Source organism: Acipenser ruthenus, chromosome 14, assembly GCF_902713425.1.
Source record: "Acipenser ruthenus chromosome 14, fAciRut3.2 maternal haplotype, whole genome shotgun sequence".
Classification (NCBI taxonomy): Eukaryota; Metazoa; Chordata; class Actinopteri; order Acipenseriformes; family Acipenseridae; genus Acipenser; species Acipenser ruthenus.
Genome location: NC_081202.1, coordinates 29,110,114 through 29,130,617, shown reverse-complemented (window position 1 = coordinate 29,130,617; position 20,504 = coordinate 29,110,114). Strand labels below are relative to the sequence as shown.

Genomic DNA, 20,504 nt, shown 5'->3' with positions numbered 1-20,504 from the left:
CGGCTGACTTTGTGTCCGCACCGGTTAGCCCAATACCAAATATAGGGTTCCAGCCTTAGCGTCACTGCTCAATATTAACCCAGTGCCCACATTACATATCTGGCTCTGATAGTGCACTCAGCACTGAGCCCACTGGCCGTTGCCATGTCCTGCACAGACATTTGGTGATTGCATTTGGTTGCAAGTCAGTACGAGTTCATAAAAAAGAAGGAGATCGCTCTCTCGCGTGCACCTGTGTGTATCTTCCACCACCCTGACAGCTTTGCTGTACCGTATTTACTTGGCACAGCATGGCAAGTTAACGTATATACCTAAATATACACGGATCTCACATTTTACTGAACGGCTGTTCTATATATGGCTGTCTGCACCATGCCTGGGTTTCAGCCAGGCGTTTTGTGCAAGAGCAACATTCCAGCAGAATATAAGCATGATAAGTGCGTCTCCTGCCTGGGTACGGAACACGGCTCATGGGCCCTGTTTTCCATGCGGATGCTGGGAAGCCTGCCTGTTTAAGGAGAGTTCTGGTGTAATAGGGGCCCTTACACTGGCACAGAAGCCTCATCCATCCCCTGCAAAGCAGGCAGCAGCATCCCCTTCTCCTAGATCCTCTTCAAGAAGACTCAAGCGAAGCTCATGGAGCAGGAGCCGATCAAAGAGCCTGTCTTCACTGCGGTCTTTCTCTTCCTCCTCGATTATCGGAGGTTTCCCTTTCAAGTACCAAATGTAACCATTACCGAATGTGTATTTACCTCCTAAAGACCCAAGTGGCATGGTGGCCTCAGACCGATCCTCTACCTCAGACAGGGCAACCTGTGTCTGAGCCAAAGGAGGTTCAAAATGTTGACAATGCAACAGCTGTGGCAGTCAGTCAGGCCAGGTGACTGGTTCATCATGGTGGACCTCAAAGACACCTATTTTCACATCTCCATAAAACCAGCACACAGGAAGTACCTGTGGTTCACCTTTCAGGGAACAGCGTGCAAGTTCTAGGTGTTGCCATTTGGCCTCTCTCGCTCCCCATGCCTTTTAGAAGTGCATGGAAGCTATCCTGGCTCAAAGGCATCGTAGTATTCAATTATCTGAGTACTCAATTACATCAACGGTTGGGCCTTACGGTGAATCATGCGAAGAGCCAGCTCACGCCTTCTCAGACAGCCTCCTATCTAGGAGTGTGCTTGGACTCCAGGTCCATGCTGTCCACGCTGTCAGAGAATAAGCTGCCTGTTTAGAGCTATTTCACCTCAAAAGAGTGCTTACGGTAGTGACGTTCCAGAAACTTCTGGGCTTGATTGCAGCAGCTTTGGATATCCTGTGTATGCGCCCTCTGCAGGTCTGGTTCAACAGAAGAGTTTTTTCAGCCCCTGTTGAACAGCAACCGTCTATTAACAGTGTTTCGCCACTGTCTAAAGGCACTCTCTTGGTGGAAACAGGCTGCCCATCTACGCCTCTGGGTAGCACTGGGTAGTGTCACCAGAAAGGAGGTCGAAGTGGAGGCTACACCCCAAAATAGTGAGGCTCTTTTGGGAGAGATTCGGGAGAGCAGAGATAGATCTCTTTGCCTCCAAGGAATTGACCCACTGTCCCCTCTGGTTCTCCAGGAGGAGGGGACCCGCTGACGATAGATGCCGAGGCAACTGTTATGTGCTTTCGCACCACTCGCCATGCTCCCGCTGTGTCTGGAGAAAATCAGGCAGGACCGGGCCAAGGTGCTCCTTAGTAGCCCCTTATTGTCCCAGGAGGCTCTAGATTTTAGCCCTGGTGCAGCTCCTGAGTGGCCAGCCGTGGAGACTGCCCAAGTGCTGCAACTTGCTCAGTCAGGCATGGGGGACCTTATGGCATCCCAATCCAGCTCTGGGTCTGGCCTCTGAACGATTGCATTTGAGTCGTCTGTGTCTGTCCATTAGCATTGTTGACACCCTGCAAAATGCCAGTCTGCACAGGGTGCAGGGTGCACACCACAAGCCAGTGTATTATAACCAGAGAGCCAGGCTTCTCTGCATTTGTTATAGAGCTTCTCTTCTCTCACCGACAGGGAACAGAATCCATAATGGCATTGCATTACATTTCCCCTCTGCCCCCTTTAACCTCAGCAATCTGATGCATGACAATCTATGGGTCCTGGGTCACGGCACCAATGTAACAGAGCGGAGGCGAGTGTCTTAAGAGGCTCTTCCTTATTCGTGGTTATAGAGCGTTTAACTTCATCTCATCTTACCGACAGGAGACAGAATCTGTACCGGCACTGCCTGTTACATTAGAAACACAATCATGATTTATATATCTTGCTCACTGCCTACCTGCAGTCAAGCATTGTATACTTTTACACAATTGATTACGTCAAACACACAGTTCAGCCCTTTTGCCTTATAATTATCCTACTATAGTTCTAATAAATTGAACATGCCCTTTAAATTATTACATTAAATGTGAAAGGTTTTGGGTGGTTATATATCATACATAAAAATGAGATTGACCAAAAGGCTGGTTTCTTGTGTGGCTATGGTATGTGCACTGCTGTATCTCTCTTAACATGCTGTCTGCTCCGGTGTTGCAGGTGTCATCCTGCTGCTGCTGGACCGGCTGCGCAAACTCAAATGGGAGCAGATGTGGAGACTGACAGCTGAGAGAGAGTTGATGAGCATGTTGTCCACCTCGCTGGCGGATCAGGTCTGTGATGGGAGGGGCATTGCGGGGGCAACAGCACATAGTTAACACCCAACTAGCATGCCCATAACACCATGCCAGCCTTTTTAATTAGATGTTGTCAGCTCAAAGACAAGGGTCTGTAAGATGAGTATTTTGTTTACAAGTGACAGCCAGAAATGAAGAGTTTTACCTTATGGAACAAACTGTGTAGGACCACTTGTGCTATTTAGCTCATTGTCATTTAATTTTTTCGACCCATTTTTAAATGTGAGCTCCACCTTTAAACAACGTCAGTATTCAGTATGTTGTTGAGCATTATGAGATGTTATAAGTATTAAAAGATGATATTGATTAAGGACGGCGTACAAATTAAAAGCAGGAAAATTTACCTGAAATGAGCAAAACTGCACAAGTGTGCCTATATATACAATACGATACACATGGGAGAAAATAGGAATGTGGCAGTTGACTGACAATTTAATTCTGCAAATATACCATATGGTAGTTCAATTTAATGTGAAACAACTTTCAGGGTAAAGGCTGCTACCCACCAGACACGATGCGATAAGCGAAACTGTGCAGCGATGCGACAAAATGAATGGAACCTATACTTTCGATTAAATATCTTTCACACCACAGGTGACACCACAGGCAACGCGGGAGCGATGCAAAATAAATAGAAGTGAATCCTATTTTTTTTTGCAATCTGACACACGATAACAAGGGAATTGACCAATCCGAGAACAGCTTCAATGCATGTCCAGCAGGGTGAAGCAATATCCAAAATGACAGAGGAAAACATAATACTTGCCTTGGAAAAATATCCAGAGCTTTATGACAAAGGTCATCGAAATTATAAAGATACAGATTTGAAAGACAATATATGGGAGTCTATTTTGAAGGAACTGGATATTGCCATATATGTTGAAATACCATCAGAGGAGACACTCCTCATAATTTCCACATCATGTTGTCAAATATGTACCAGTCTTGATGATAGTTTTGTCAATAGCAATTTTTAATAGTTGTATAGATCTGGCAGTTTTCAAACCTGTTGCATCGCCTCACTTCTGGAGTGTGGTCATGTCGCTCCAAATGTAACTTGTCGCCCAATGAAAAATCTCATCGCATCTGGTGTGTGGCAGCCATTTTATAAACCCCTGTCCTTTTAATTTTTAAGTATAAATTCTCTAGTAGGCAGGTTAATATTGAATGTAACAATAATAATAATTAAAACAAATTGTTTACTCCCATTTTACAAAACTGGAACCAAACAACTAGGAGGTTGATTTGAACAACCTATTTATTGGTTTTTACAGCATTTAGAAGTACCAGTGAATCCACCTTGATTGCATCAGTGTCTTGTTTTCAGGTGTAATTCCAGGATAACCTAGGTCAGGGATGGCAAACCTTTTTTAGCTGGAGTGCCCAAAGTTGGATTTTTTTTTTAAATATACGTCACTAAGTGCCAAGGGTGCCAATGATTAATTAGGGGTGTAAAAGGTTATATGGCGGCTAAACGGTAATTTTAAAACAATATTTACTTTCCTTTTTTGTAATTAAGTTTTTATTAAGCAAACATACCAAAAAAACAGCAATCCACAATACAAAATAATCAAGAACATTACATGAACTAGGACAGAACCCCTCCATCCGCCCTCATCCCCTCGCAACCTCCCCAAACCCTGAACCCCCCTCCCCCTCTCGTCTGGAGAGCAGGTGTGGAGGAATAATATTTACATTCCTATGACTAATGGGACTTCTGCTGCTGAATATCCGCTGACATTTTTTCAACCCGTGGTTCATAGAAGCACGCTGAAACAGGTTGTCTTACTATCTCCCCAGAAGAGGTCTCTATACAACAGCAGCTTTCAGCATGAACAGCTATCCCACTATTGCAGATATTTGCTGGGTGCCATACCTAACAAAACATGGCCACAGTTAATATTGCCCACCACATCCCCTCCCCCCATCCCATCCATATCCCCATCCCCATCATAACTGCCAGACCAAACATACACTCTCTCTCTCTTCAACCCCATCCCACTGCTGTTCTTGCTGGACACTGCAGACGGGGAGCGTGGCTGTGGTAGAAGGCAGTGGAAGACTACTTCGCTGCAGACCAGTGGGAGGCAAAGTGAGGCAGCAAGACTGATTAAATTCAGACAAAACGTGAATAATTATGAATATGCATGTTCTTTCCGTCGCTAGATCCATTTTTGCTCACAGATTATATTATATTTTTTTGTAAATTTACAGACATAAAAAGCAATAGTGATAGTGCACCTCACAGAGACCCATCAACTTTTGCATATGCCCCTCTATATATTTTGGACAATGACTCTTTAATCCTTATTCAAGTAAGATCAATCTTAATTTTATATAGCGCCTTTCATAGTGGAACATCATCTCAAAACACTTCACAGCTTGTAAAAGAATAACAGTGCATCATACAATAAATACATAATTTGAATATTATATTGCTAAACTACAGTAAAATACATAAATCAAATTTCATGACATATTAAGTTTAGAATTATAATGCTAAACATCAGTAAAAGCAACAATCACAGTGCATCATACAATAAATATAAGACGTTTGCTCAATTGGCGCGCTGCACCAGTAACCCTGGCCATAATTGTTTTGTTTTTTTGTTTGCAGTTGCACACAGTGGCAGCCATTACCACTGTACCGTCATTTTTTTCCAACTGTATATTTACTTACATAAAACATATCTACTTTTTTACATTTTGTAAAATAAATATTTAAAAGACGAGTAGCAGATAACATACTTATTAGAAAAAGATTTCTGTGGTGTCAAACTACCTTGAAAAAAAAGGAGTATCCACAAATGTACTCTACATATCAGAGGCATAATTTATTTTGAGACGATTGTTTTTTGAGAATTTACAACCTGCTTTTCCCCACTGTATGAAGAGGGGTAACATACCACAGTATGACCCGTAATTAAGATAGTATTTAAAAAACAAAAAAACAGTACATCAAACAAAGAATACATAATTTGAGATACGAGTATGTGACAGTGAAATATATTTCCGGTATGTATGACAAGGGAAAGGTTTGACAATCAAAACTGCGTGGGACATTTGCTTTAAAGTTCAACGCACAAGAAATACACGTGTTGCCGCCAGTGACACCTGCAGACCTTGCACTGCACGTTAACATGTGTGCGAAAAGCTGTACATCTTTTTAGAAAAGACGTAAGCCGAAAGTGCTTGGTTATGTAATTTCAACGTATTTTAGGCTCGCAGACCCCCGACCCCAAGTGTAAAGTATGAAAGATTGTGGCCATTTCTCCATTTAGTACAGGAGATGACGGTCAGTAAAATGCTACGAGCATCAGGCTAACGATCCCTTCCTCCCCGCGTGTCCCGCTGACACATCCATAGCTGACCACAATTACATTTGATCCTCCATGGGACAGACTTACTGTTTTTGATCAGCTTTTTGTTCCCAGGGTACTTGAATAAAGCAGCTCAGCAGCATAAACAGCCAACCATGAACGTGTAGATTATAACGCCTACAGTTAGCACTGCTTAATTACTGGGGGCGGGGCCGTCCTTGCAAATCAAACTGACTGGCTTTCCAAAGTGCCAATCAGAGGGCGTGCAGAAAAAAAAAAAAAAAAAAAAAAAAGCAGATAGCTGCTCACTCGGCGTGCCAACAAATACGACTCTGCGTGCCACTCTGGGCACGCGTGCCATAGGTTCGCCATCGCTGACCTAGGTGATTCCCCAGTGCTGTAAAATTCTCTAAAAATTGCCAGTGGGGTATGGGCTGATCAAATCAACCCCTAAGTAATAGAATTCAAGCTCTCAAGTATGTTTGAATGGAAGTCTTTGATATGCGCCTCTTGGTGACTGCTGCCGAGAAGAATTTATAATGTGTAAGAGAAGACCCAGGATGTGTGTAACAGAACAGTGGTGTTCTACAGACGTGCTCAAATTTGTTGGTACCCCTCCACAAAAATCGAAGAATGCACAATTTTCTCTGAAATAACTTGAAACTGACAAAAGTAATTGGCATCCACCATTGTTTATTCCATATTTAATAGAAATCAGACTTTGCTTTTGATTTTTTATTCAACATAATATTGTAAATAATAAAACAAATGAAAATGGCATGGACAAAAATGATGGGACCGCTAACCTAATATTTTGTTGCACAACCTTTAGAGGCAATCACTGCAATCAAATGTTTTCTGTAGCTCTCAATGAGACTTCTGCACCTGTTAACAGGTAGTTTGGCCCACTCTTCCTGAGCAAACTGCTCCAGCTGTCTCAGGTTTGATGGGTGCCTTCTCCAGACTGCAAGTTTCAGCTCTTTCCATTGATGTTCGATAGGATTCAGATCAGGGCTCATAGAAGGCCACTTCAGAACAGTCCAATGTTTTGTTCTTATCTATTCTTGGGTGCTTTTAGCTGTGTGTTTTGGGTCATTATCCTGTTGGAGGACCCATGACCTGCGATTCAGACAGAGCTTTATGACACTGTCAGTACGTTTTGCTCCAGAATGCCTTGATAGTCTTGAGATTTCATTGTGCCCTGCGCAGATTCAAGGCACCCTGTGCCAGGCGCAGCAAAGCAGCCCCAAAACACAACCGAGCCTCCTCCATGTTTCACTGTAGGTATGGTGTTCTTTTCTTTGAAAGCTTCATTTTTTCGTCTGTGAACATAGAGCTGATGTGACTTGCCAAAAAGCTCCAGTTTTGACTCATCTGTCCAAAGGACATTCTCCCAGAAGGATTGTGACTTGTCAATATGCATTTTAGCAAATTCCAGTCTGGCTTTTTAATGTTTTTCATTCAAAAGTGGAGTCCTCCTGGGTCTTCTTCCATGGAGCCCACTTTCGCTCAAAAAGCGACGGATGGTGCGATCAGAAACTGACGTACCTTCACCTTGGAGTTCAGCTTGTATCTCTTTGGCAGTTATCCTTGGTTCTTTTTCTACCATTCGCACTATCCTTCTGTTCACTCTGGGGTCGATTTTCCTTTTGCGGCCGCGCCCAGGGAGGTTGGCTACAGTTCCATGGACCTTAAACTTCTTAATAATATTTGCAACTGTTGTCACAGGAACATCAAGCTGCTTGGAGATGGTCTTGTAGTCTTTACCTTTACCATGCTTGTCTATTATTTTCTTTCTGATCTCCTCAGACAACTCTCTCCTTTGCTTTCTCTGGTCCATGTTCAGTGTGGTGCACACAATGATACCAAACAGCACAGTGACTACTTTTCTCCATTTAAATAGGCTGAATCACTAATTACAAGATTGGAGACATGTGTGATACTAATTAAAGAAACTAATTAGTTTGAAATATCACTATAATCCAATTATTTATTATCTTTTCTAAGGGGTACCAACAAATGTGTCCAGGCCATTTTAGAATATCTTTGTAGAATCAGCAATAATTCATCTCTTTTCATAGCTTCTTTGCTTTATTCTATGACATACCAAAGGCATGCAAGTATACATGATAAAATAGCTTTTAATTTCATCACTTTTCAGGAGGAATGAAGCATTATTTCAATGAGCTGTAAGGGTACCAACAAATTTGAGCACGTCTGTATAACCCTTTACATAAGTAAATGCCCCCAAGTGTTATATTGTAATCCAGATCTGTGTCTCCCCAGGATATCTTTAACGCAGTGTTCAAGCAGAATCCCTTCCTGGTCTATCAGCTGCCCTGCTTCTGGAACGTGCAGCTCTCTGACCACACCCGCTCAGAGAAGTGCTACAAAGATGTTTCGGACCTCAAGGTCAGTGTGCACTCACTCACCCACTCTTTATTCCTGTATTCATTTGAATTGTGGTGCCTGAATTGTATTGCTCATGAAAGGTGAGGGATGACCTCGCTGCCAGGCTGCTTACTCGTAAAGCTCCAGGCTTCATTTCATTCTTGTCCTTCAGTCTTCAGACAGTTTGTGACCTGCTGACTGTTCTCTGCAGGACTACTTTAAAACACTTGATAAAGACAGTTTTATCTTTATTAATAATAATAATAATAATAATAATAATAATAATAATAATAATAATAATAATAATAATAATAATAATAATAATAATTATTATTATCTTTAAACGGCAACATACATTTAAAGTAGAAAAATATTACTTCAAAAGATTAGCTTTTTAAATTTCCTCATACACACTTTTTTTTTTCACTTTATAATAGCATTGCTACTCTCGTCCACGTTCATAACCTGTAGATTAGACCTTGTCTTTCATTAAGTTCCTGTCACCGCTGTCAGGTTTCTAGCAGGTAATGACCACAGCATCAGACATTAATCCTTAAATAATAATAACAACAACAACAATATTAATGATGATGACCCTTGCAACAGCCTAGTGCAGACATGGTACAATTATTGAGCTTCCTGTACAGCTGTGCAATGATAGCGCCCCTAATTATACGTGATGCCAACTAGACCACCCTCTTGTCTGCCATCAAATAGACCACCCTCTTGTCTGCTGTAAACTGTTATCTACACATTTGCTTTCTGCTACATAATCTTTACCTGGCTTATCTGTGAATTGCTTGAGTGCTTCTTGCTGTTGCAGTTGTATATCACGAGTTTATTACTATTTTTTAATGCTGTGAATTAAAAAAAATGCACCCGTTGTGTTGATATTGCTCTTCTGGCCAGGTGAGGTGTGTCTCTACTGTAAAGAAAACCTTTTTCTTAATGATCTCTCACCTGGTTGCTAGGGAAACGCCTCTCTCTCTCTCTCTCTCTCTCTCTCTGGCTGTGCAGGTGATCCACTGGAACTCCCCTAAGAAGCTGCGCGTGAAGAACAAGCATGTGGAGTTCTTCAGGAACCTGTACCTCACCTTCCTGGAATACGATGGCAACCTCCTGCGCAGGGAACTCTTCGGCTGCCCCAGCGAGGCCGACCACAACAGCGAGAATGTAGGCAGTGTCGCCGCCGACTGTCCAGGGGACATAGTGGGGCTGGAGGGGTAGAAAGATTTGGGTGGAATCACCATTCATGTGATTGAAGCTAACACAATTATTCCATCATTTGTCTTCCGTGCACTTCCATTAGGTCTCAGAGGTGCAGTTTTGAAACCCATTGTTAACTACAGTCAATTGTACCGTCCTGCCAGTGTGAACCAACAGGATGCTTAACCTCTAATGTTCATGACTTACAAATGATATTTTTTTTTATTGAAAAGCCCTTGAAACATGTTTTAACATGATAGTAGCTTTATCTGTCTCGGTCATTGTCTACATAGGAGAAAAAACTAGAAGTGAGCATTTTGACCTAGAGACATTTCTCGCAAGAGTTACTCTATTTATTTGACATGTTCACAACACCTGCCCTGCCATTTTCTCAATCACATGTAGCACCCCAAATAGAAGAAACTTCAGAATTTGCTCCACTTTAGCTGGATTGACCCATATGAGCTTCATATTTATAATCAGAATATCTAAATATCACAGGCAGTGTGGTCCAGTGGTTAAGTCCAGGGGCTTGTAACCAGAAGGTCACCAGTTCAGATCCCACCTCTTGCCACTGACTGGCTCTCTGTGTGACCCTGAGCAAGTCCTTGTGCTCCATCCTGCGAATGAGATGTTAAATCAGTGTCCTATTGTAAGTGACTCTGCATATAAGGCACAGTTCACAGCCTACCTCTGTAAAGCGCTTTGTGATGGTGGTCCAATATGAAAGGCGCTATATAAAAATAAATATATTATTATAAAGTGCAGTAGCTAGAGCTGACAATGAGAAGCAGTGTGGCCTTGTGGTTACAGCTGAGAACTGGAATACAGTGGTGGTCTACTGTTTACAGCAGTGGGTGTTACAGTGAACTAATAATTTTAAAGCTGGGGTGCCAGTTGTGGTTGTTAGTCTGCTTCTCAGTGATTTAATTGCTGACTGAGATCAACATTTAAAAAATAGAACCTATGAAACACAAGGCAGTTTCAATGTATTTGATGTTGTAGCTGTACCTCTTCACATGTGGAAACATCGCTGCACCATGCCCTTACAAAAAGCGGCTTGCAAGTTGGCAGAAAAAGTGGTCAGAACGTTGCCTTACGTTTCACGTGCAGAATGATGATACGATAGCTCTGCTGCAGTAGCACTGGCTGTTCTTTGTATTGATGATGGATTTGGAGACTTGTTTCCTCTGTGCTCAGCTCCAGAAGAAGCTGTCTGAGCTGGATGAGGATGACCCCTGTTACGAGTTCCGCAGAGAGCGATTCACAGTCCATCGCACCCACCTCTACTTCCTGCACTACGAGCCTGAACCTGCCTCCGACAGTACTGACGTCACGCTGGTGGCCCAGCTCTCCATGGACAGGTACATTCATTGAGAATTTCCTATGTGAAAAATCCTTTTGCAAGGGTGTCCCAGATTGAGACCACAGCAACACACATAGGGCAAGATCACGTTTCCACAAAAAAAAAAAAAAAAGACAATTTCAAAAACAGCTGTAAATTCTAAGTAAGAGCTATTAGAATAGTAGTCGTAAAAGATGAAAACCATGATGTATAGCAACCGTTTGTATATGTGGGACCCCACACAAATTTGAAATAATGAACAACTTAATATAATTTGTTGGAAAACAAAAATACATTTACCATACATACATCTATACATATAGTATCACTTTTGTTACTGTTTGTGCATATTTGTTATTGAATGTATACAGCTTTAAATTTGGGTAGCAGTTTCTGCTACTTTAAAAAAAAAAGGGGGGGTTCAGAAACAAACAAGAAGTACTCTTCAAAGATTGGTGCAAACAGAAAAAAAGTAACTAAACTACTATATTTTATGTATTTTAGCTAGCGGCAAAAAATAAATAACTGTAAGGTCGATACGCCCCGCAGGCGAACAGGATTTATTTACATATTGTGAACACAGACAGAACCTACAGGAACCCCATGTGACGCTACCAGCAATTGTAGTTCCCATGGGACATACGGTCTGGCTGGCATACAAAAGGCAGAATAAAACACTGTACAAAAACTATCAAATAAAAGGTGCTGTGAAAACGATGTGCGCCATTAATAAATGGGAGGTTGCGCTTATTCACCTTGCTCTCTATACATTAGTGGGATCTGCAATCCCTTAACTAATCTGCAATGCTCAATCATAAACAAACCCCAACTCAGGCTACTTGCCCGTCCGTCGGCAGTTTCAGTTTCTTTACGTTGTGATCCCGGGTCATTCTCACAGCGATCAGAGGATTACAGCAAGGTCTTTAGGTCTCTTTGTCTGGGTAGCATGGACGGATCTTCAGCCCGTCAGCTCCTGCCCTGCCACAGCAGGTACATTAATTATTTTAAATTTAAAGTAAGTATGCATTAATAATATTAATTAGAAAACACTTTGTTTTATATAAGCAAGACATTTTAATAATGAAGTACTCTTCCAAGATTGCTGAACAGAAAAAGTATCTGAACCACTGATTGTTCAGAGGTTGGATCCCTGTATCCAATGCATCGAATGCTTTTTACTTTTGCACTTATAGAGAAATACACTTGTATTTGTATAAATCAATATCTGCATTCCAGAACAAGAAATGCTGATGAATAATTTAATGGAAATTGGATAAGTGGTATGTATCCACTACATTAGTTAAGAAAATGTACTTAAGTTAATTTAGTATCATGGTAAAGTATATTAAAAGGACGGATTTACATTATGTGGAATAACTTCTTGTGTTCTCAAGGTGCATGTAAAAATGTAAATGTGACATACAGACGGACACCTCCATATACCTCTAAAATGTGATACTACTGAAAATAAAAAGTTGCATCCAGATATATGCACAAATGTAAGTGTAACATTATAGATGGGCAAATTTAAGGACAGACACTCCATGCATCCCCAGAATCTAATATACCCAATAACGTTCGCTCAATAATGTTAATACTAAGTTGCATGACAATTGGATAGGCGGTTTGCAGATGTATGGGGAAATGGAAGTGTGACATATGTACATCCGCCTCCACGATATCCTTGTGGATCTCGTACTGTGGGGGATAACTGAAAACCGCTCAGCCCTAAATTAAATGTCTTGAGTTATTTAATCTGTTTTCCTTTCTGAAATGGTGATCTGCAGTAATATGCTTTGAGTATCAGGCCCATACAGTATATACAGTAGGTAAGGTAGTGCTAAAAAGCAATGAGTGTTTAAGGATGCAACAAATTATAGAACTCATTTTCTGTTGCACTCATATGGTAACATATCATTATGACAGATCAAGCTGTTCAGAGACATCTGTTTGGAGTAGCAGAGTTTGGAGTAGCAAAGAGTTAATGTGGTATTCCCTGCAGGGTGACTTATCAGTTAACACATTGTGGACCCAGGGGTTCTGTATACAGAAGGCAGAGGGAAAACAAAGAGGAGGAGTGTACAGTACTAGGAAAACTCTTCTGTGCAGACTGGAGCTGAAACCCATGGACAAATACAATCTACAAATATCTAGCTTTTTCCTGGTTAGGCTATTTTATTTTTGCAGCACTCAGATATCCGTAACCCAGATACACGTCAGTCACGTTTTATCGCCCTTGTATTAAGAATAAAATCAAGCCCCATTATATATATGTAACAAATTAATGCCCCTACCTGTCACACGCGATTTCCGACTTTGTCACCAGTTTTCTGATACAAAGCCCATCTATCTCTTCAATGTTACAATTTACCTAAATATCCGTCACAGCCAACTTTTTTTTTTTTTTTTTTTAATTCTCTCTAATGCCAAATCAGTCTGTCTTATATTGTGCAGTTACACAGCGCTTTCTCCAGTTTCACCTGACAAAAATGCAGTCAAAACAAAGCGAACGAGACAAGCGAACTGTGACATTAGGGCCTTATCGAGCCCTGTATTCTGCAATTTTGAATACTGACTTTGGATACTGTTTTAATTCTGGGAACTTTTTTATCTTTTGGTTTTGCTAAATTGCTTTGCACATTTAATTCACCTGAAAGTCTCTTTTGAAGTAGCCCTCTTTTTGCCCCTAATTTCACCTCTCATTATCCCTGGAAGTGTTCAGTGACAACTGAAAGGCCATAGCTTCAAAGTCTTGCATACTTCCACGTGGCTCAACTCACTAAAGTTGAACTGCCTTAGAAATTTTGGATTTTCCAATTGAAATTACTCAAAAGTTTTAAAAGATGATGAACCTGTTTCCTTGGGCAAATATTATGTATTTATATAATTGTTTTTTACTTATTTAAAGGAAAGGTAGCTTGAAATTAAAATGTCTTACTGTTTTTATGATGTTAGCAATCATTCTGAGTGGTTTTTGCAAATACTGTGTTGTTTTTATTTTAAAATGTTGGTAAATTTGCACATCATTTTGCAGTTTTCCTATGCATTTTCCCATGGTTATACAGGCATACCATAGTTTACTATGCTTTGCATTTTTTATACTTTACCATAGCTCTCTGTGCTTTACAGTGCTTACCTATGCTTCCCCATGCTTTCACTGTGTTTTATTACACTTTGCTATGATTTTACTATGGGACAATCTTATAAGGGTTTATTTTTAGTTGTCTTTATAGAAGTACTGTAAGAGGCAGCGCCACCTAGTGATCTGCTTTTCTGGCACCACATTGCTGTCCTTTGGCCGATCTAGCGCAAATTATATCTATGGCAGGCAACTGTAACTGAAGAGAACCTGAACTCCTAGTAAAATCCCCTCAAAACATGAAAAAACCACAATATGTGAGTAATTGAAATCGATTGCTAACACCATAAGAAGGTAAGAAAATGGAAATAAACAAGTTTGAAGCTACTTATTTAGTAGTTAAAAACTTGCATTTCTATTTTCTGGTTTGCTTTTTTACCTTTAGCTGAGCTTGAGGATATCAGTTATAACCATGAATTAGCAGAAGCATGACTGTTTGGTGGTGTTGTGACAATCAGGTTTCAACAGAAGGGAGAGAGTCTCCACAACTGAATTTACCTCCAGGGAGATGTAAACAAACTTGATCAGCTTTCTTTCTGATAAAGCAGAGAGCCATGAAGGTTGTCATAAACAGACACCAACAAATTATATTTTAGTGTAAAATTGAACATGATGGTAGGGACATGTGCATCTGTAGTGTGGAGTCATTCAGCTCTCCATTGTCTCGCTACCATTCATTGTCTCTTCTAATGACTCAAAACGCCCCTTTTTAATCATTTTTATTTAGATCAATGGTAGACACCAATATCTTCTGTAGACGTTTGTAGGCCACTTAAAAATACTGCCATTCTTTTTTAACCTTTTGTCTGCCACACAAATATAATATTTGTTTACCTACTGTGCAATGGTAAAAATAGCACTTTTACATAATTCTAGAACATCTTTGTTGAAGCATTTTACAAATGCAAAACATCAAATTGTTAATACGTATCTGAGAAATCCCTTTGGTGCAGTGAAAGATTCAGAAATCTATGTTTATGACTGTGTTTCAGAAACAGTACTTTCAAATCCTGATCACATACACATATGTAATTACTACATTGTATTTTAAGAGATGATTTGGGGGTCCCTGAATGGCTCACCTGGTAGAAGCACAGCCATGTGGTGAGCAGGTTAGCATCCCAGCTGTGTGAAGTGACTGGTCTTCACTGGGGACTCCGATGGGAGCGTCGCATTGGCTCTAGAGCTCCGGTGGGTTAGGGAGGTAAAACCGGCAGGGACTGGAATGCTGCAAGGCTGGCCTTTGTCCTCCAGAGGCCGGTAGCTCGCTGACATCCGCTGTCGAGTGCCTGGGTGTAAAAGAGGAAGCTGGCTCTGTCGTGGGATCGGAGGACACCCACTGAACCTCCATATCCCCTGAGCTGTGTGGGGAATTGCTGCGGTGATGGGAAAAAAAGATTGGACATTCCAAATTGGGTAGAAAATCGGGGGTAAAAAATAATTGGGCACACAAGAAAAAACTTGTTTTTGTAGGTTGCACACTGTTACAACTTTTATGTTTAACAATATATTTATAATCTCTCTGCATTGGGACACCTTAGAGTTGTGCTTACTTTTAAAGACAAAAATACACCAAAGAGACCCACAGGCACTGTTAAAGATTTTTCACAAAGTGCCCTCAGTATCCCTCGCAGGGGAAGAAATCAGTTAGTTATTCAGTGTATTAGATGCTAGGGATATATGGGGTCTCTTTTCATACATTTGTCCATCTATGTTTTGCATATATAGGATGCTGTGTGGTCCAGTGGTTAAAGAAAAGGGCTTGTAAACAGGAGGTCCCCGGTTCAAATCCCACCTCAGCCACTGACTCACTGTGTGACCCTGAGCAAGTCACTTAACCTCCTTGTGCTCCGTCTTTTGGGTGAGACGTAATTGTAAGTGACTCTGCAGCTGATGCATAGTTCACACACCCTAGTCTCTGTAAGTCGCCTTGGATAAAGGCGTCTGCTAAATAAACAAATAATAATAATAATAATATATCTGGAAAATCACCTATTAAATTGTCTAGAAATATGGTATTAACATTTATCATAAGGCATTGGGGGCATGTGGGGATATACATGTTTCTTTATAACACAAGTTAATCCACCTACTGTAAATCACTAATTTGAATATACTTTACCATGATACTATCACCTACTTTGCTTACCTAATGACATCTAGGCCTTAAATACCACTTACCAACTATTCCTTGCCATTTCTTATTCTATACTGTATGTCATACTGATAGCTCTAGTTTTGAATTTATTGACAACCTTGTGATTGAAAAGCTGTTTAGATGACGTATAAAAAGCCCTTGCTGTGTTAATAAACCCGTCTCCACGGCAGGCTGCAGATGCTCGAGGCGATCTGTAAGCACTGGGAGGGCCCCATCAGCCTGGCCCTCTACCTGTCGGATGCCGAGGCCCAGCAGTTCCTGCGATACGCTCAGGGCTCGGAGGTGCTGATGGGAAGGGCGAATGTGGGCTACCACATCGTTTACAAGGAGGGACAGTTTTACCCTGTCAACCTGCTGCGCAATGTAGCCATGAAGCACGTCAACACGACATACATGTTCCTGTCCGACATCGACTTCCTGCCCATGTACGGGCTGTACGAATACCTCAGGTATGTTTCACTGTAATGTGTTTCCAGCCCTGTAGGGCAGTGTTTAGATTAAATTTGTGGAAAAGTTTAATTTTCCTTTAATAGAAATCACATCAGATATCAACCAATCACTGTGATGTATTTGCCAAAATTCCAGTACATCTTGTCCTGTGCACACCTATTTCCAACTTTCAAAAATAAAAACAAAACAAAAAAAAGCACACGGATACCTGGTACCTTTTGTAAAATGGATCATTCTATTAACTTCACTCCTTTCTCTAAATTTTGAGGAACGTGATACTAGTTTCTCTGAAGAAAATATTACCAAAATTCCAAATAGAATTCTTTTTAATAAATAGTCTCATCCTTGACACACCACTTGTAGGCCTACCTACACACATTATTTAAGGGCAGTGGTGGTTGATTTGATTCTTTGCCTAACCATTTCACGACAGAGGGAGAGAGATGATAAAAGTTGTTTTTCAAAAATGTAAATATGTTTAGTTTTAAAGCTATTCCCGTGTACAATCTTAATTTGTGTGATTTTATAATGTTAATACATTGTGTGCATTATTGTATAATGTGTATACTGCACGAGATGACATCTCTCATACGAGACACCCCACACACAACGTATTAACTTAAAACAAAAACAAAGTCAAATTGGATTTTGGTTTAATGACTGTGATCAATCTGTCCCCTTCTGCTACAGCAGCAGAAAAGGCTTGTAGTGGAACAGCGACACTCCAGAAGATGTGATATTAAATGTATATTCGTCTCCTGCTGTATGACAGTTCTGTCTCCGTTTCCATGCATATTTTATCATTCTGCAATTCTTTTCTACAGGAAGTCAGTTGTACAGCTGGATATGGCCAACACCAAGAAAGCTTTGATAGTGCCAGCATTCGAGACCTTGAGATACCGCCTGTCCTTCCCCAAGTCCAAGGCAGAGCTGCTGACACAGTTGGATATGGGAACCCTCTTCACGTTCAGGTAAAGGCAGCCAGGCTCGAATGACATTTACACAGAGCACTGCCGTGCATTGGAGAAGGTGCTGAGAGCAATGTGATTTACAGTGGGAGCGGAGTGTTGTATATAGCACTGCTCCATTGAAAATGCACCTTGTGTCTATAACCCCAGAGGAATAGAATGCTGTTCCTACTGTTAGTAGCAGATGTGCTAGAAGGGGCTTCTCATTTTTCATGAAGACCGCTTATGTACAGCAGGGATGTAGTTGTGTGTCGTTTACATTGACTTGGGATTCAGATCCCTGGTGACAGGGCTATAATTAGGAGCATGCCTGTCTTGTCTTTATGTATGTAGTTACATATAGAGGGTGATTCATAGTTACTGCAACATTGTTGGTTTGCATTGTTTTTAGTTCTAGTTTTGACATTATCAAATAGCCCCCCTGGTGGCCAAACTGTGCATCGCAGAGTGTCTTTGTCGTTAGACATTTTGCATATCATCCTCCACGTACCCTCCAGTTTTCACAATGCTCTGAAAATGTTGTATGAATATACGAATCACCCTGTATATAGAGAACTACTTATCCAATTGTGAATAAACTGCTTAAGACTTTCTGTAGCACATTGAGAGTAGAATGATCTAGGGTCTGTCTATATGTCACACTTAAGTCTACTGAACCGCTTATCAATTTGGAATAACTTGGATTTCTTGAAATGAAAAGAATCTAGGCTGTGGGCTCCATGTCTGTACGTTATAGTCAAGGGCCTATTTTTTTTTTTTTTTTTTTAATAAAATTTCCTGGGAATGTATCAGTGTTTATTAAAACTTTTAAACAAGTGACAATTAATTTCCCAGTTTCCCAGGTAATATGTACAATGTAATGTAAATGCTTGAGTGGGACAAATTTTGGGTGAAAGCCAATAAAACCGAACTAAGCTTTTGTAAAACCGAGGAATTTTTCAGAACAGAGAATAAATGGTGATCTTTGCATATTACTGATTGGTCTAATTTTGAATATACAGCGGTGGAGGGGGATCAATGGCACCTACTTCTGTTACAGAACCTATATCTTTTGCAGTGTTCAGCTTAATGGCATTCCTGATCATACTAAACTATTGTTTTTGGTCTCTTACCCCCCAGGTACCACGTGTGGACAAAAGGTCATGCACCCACCAACTTTGCCAAGTGGCGCACAGCCACCACGCCCTACCGAGTGCAGTGGGAGGCAGATTTCGAGCCCTATGTGGTGGTGAGGCGGAATTGCCCGGAGTACGACCGCAGGTTTGTGGGCTTTGGCTGGAACAAGGTGGCTCACATCATGGAGCTCGACGCACAGGTACCTTCCGCTCACTCAACCCTCCAAACAGATTCATTTGTTGAAGCCGTGATCCTCAAAGATATGTCCATGGCCAAATGTGTGCCTGCCAGACTAGAGTGCTGTGCACGCAACACTATCCAACATAATCTGAAACACAGCAACACTGGTGTATTGGCAAGGGAACTAAAGTCATTACAATCTACTGCACTGTGATGGCAGTCTGCTTTTTATGCCATTTGATGAATCAGTATCTAGTTTTGATAATTTATTTTACATTTTGGTTAGATGTGGCACATTTTTATGAAAAAGCTTCCTACTTATATAATATCTTGGTTTAAGATCCTCACTCTCCTAAAATGCTGATAGGTGTAACCAGTTGGTATTAGTTACGTATTATTCGTAGGATAGCCAGAAGGTGTAGAACAGGGTGAACAGATGGACGCCACACAGGAAATGCAAAACTACAATGATTTTTATTGTGCTGCTGCTCTTCCTGCGTTATCCACAACACAAACACAGAGTGTCCCTGTAGTTTTGAAGGAGTGAATCATACAAACGTTTTTGAGTCTGACCCTCAGTCAAGTTCTCAACAAGTACTTTAGTTCAGGATTGGTCTCAGGTCCGTCGCTCACCGTCCACTTAGACCTCCTGGCGTGGAACTGCAAGGTGAGTATGTTCAGTTTTCTAATGTGTACTCCCAACCATTATAATCCACAGTTACTTTACTCCTGCTTTGCGTAGTCTTCAAGTCCCCTCTAGAGGCAGTGTACAGTCAGGCCACCCCTCCTCCAGTGAGTAAGTTGGTTCAGCTCTGCCTCTCCTGGTTTACAGAGGTCCTGCACTGCAGGGTGGACACGACTGCCCCTCCTGGTACTTGGTGGAAGTGTCCTTCATATGCTACAGGACTTAAAGTTAAAAAATATACCGTCCAGGGACCAATCCTAACAACTAATAAAACAGTCCTTAAATAAAGCACACAGTGTTTTCCTTTCACTGTTCACCGTGTGCGCCAGTATCTCTGCTCCTCTCAGCCTTTGTCCCCCGTAGCTCAGAGATTTAACACTCACTGACTTATATGCATTGTAAATCCACTCCGTTGAGTTAAAACTATTAAACATGCTGTTACTTCAAGTCCCACAGTCTGTATAGGAACAGACGCGCACTTTCTGCGTGCACAAGCAGTGTGGTATTTTCCACCAGCGTCCTCAGTGTTGTTAGTGCACCGAAGGAAACTTAACAGTCAGTCCCACATAGAATGCAAGTTCCCTCTACCACATTAACCCAGACCGTCTGTTTGGTAACAGCGAATCAATAACAATGCAAACCTGGGTTACATACCCTTCCTTCAAGCAACTGGACTTTGTCCAGCTTGAAAGACGTTTCAATTGCTGGTTGTTTTTATAAATCCGACTTGCCTCTTCAGGTTAATAAAAGAAGACTTACAGCTTTCCTTCTTCATAAACTGAACTGTGCTTCGTTGTTCAATTTAAATTTTCCACCGTACGCCGTCTCCAACTACTTCACTCCAATTTTAAT

The 20,504-nt window shown here is 41.1% G+C and overlaps 1 protein-coding gene across 4 annotated transcripts in view; it reads left to right on the top strand.

Annotated features, from left to right (window-relative positions):
- Positions 1-20,504, top strand: part of LOC117419809 (xylosyl- and glucuronyltransferase LARGE1-like) — a 133,264-nt gene that overhangs the window by 110,650 nt on the left and 2,110 nt on the right. For all 4 annotated transcript variants that reach the window (XM_034032987.3, XM_034032986.3, XM_034032985.3 and 1 more), the window contains 7 exons: positions 2,558-2,670; positions 8,301-8,426; positions 9,423-9,578; positions 10,812-10,975; positions 16,424-16,702; positions 17,528-17,674; positions 18,791-18,986. In XM_034032987.3, coding sequence (XP_033888878.1) covers positions 2,558-2,670; positions 8,301-8,426; positions 9,423-9,578; positions 10,812-10,975; positions 16,424-16,702; positions 17,528-17,674; positions 18,791-18,986 — 1,181 coding nt within the window. The remainder of the gene's footprint in view (positions 1-2,557; positions 2,671-8,300; positions 8,427-9,422; positions 9,579-10,811; positions 10,976-16,423; positions 16,703-17,527; positions 17,675-18,790; positions 18,987-20,504) is intronic.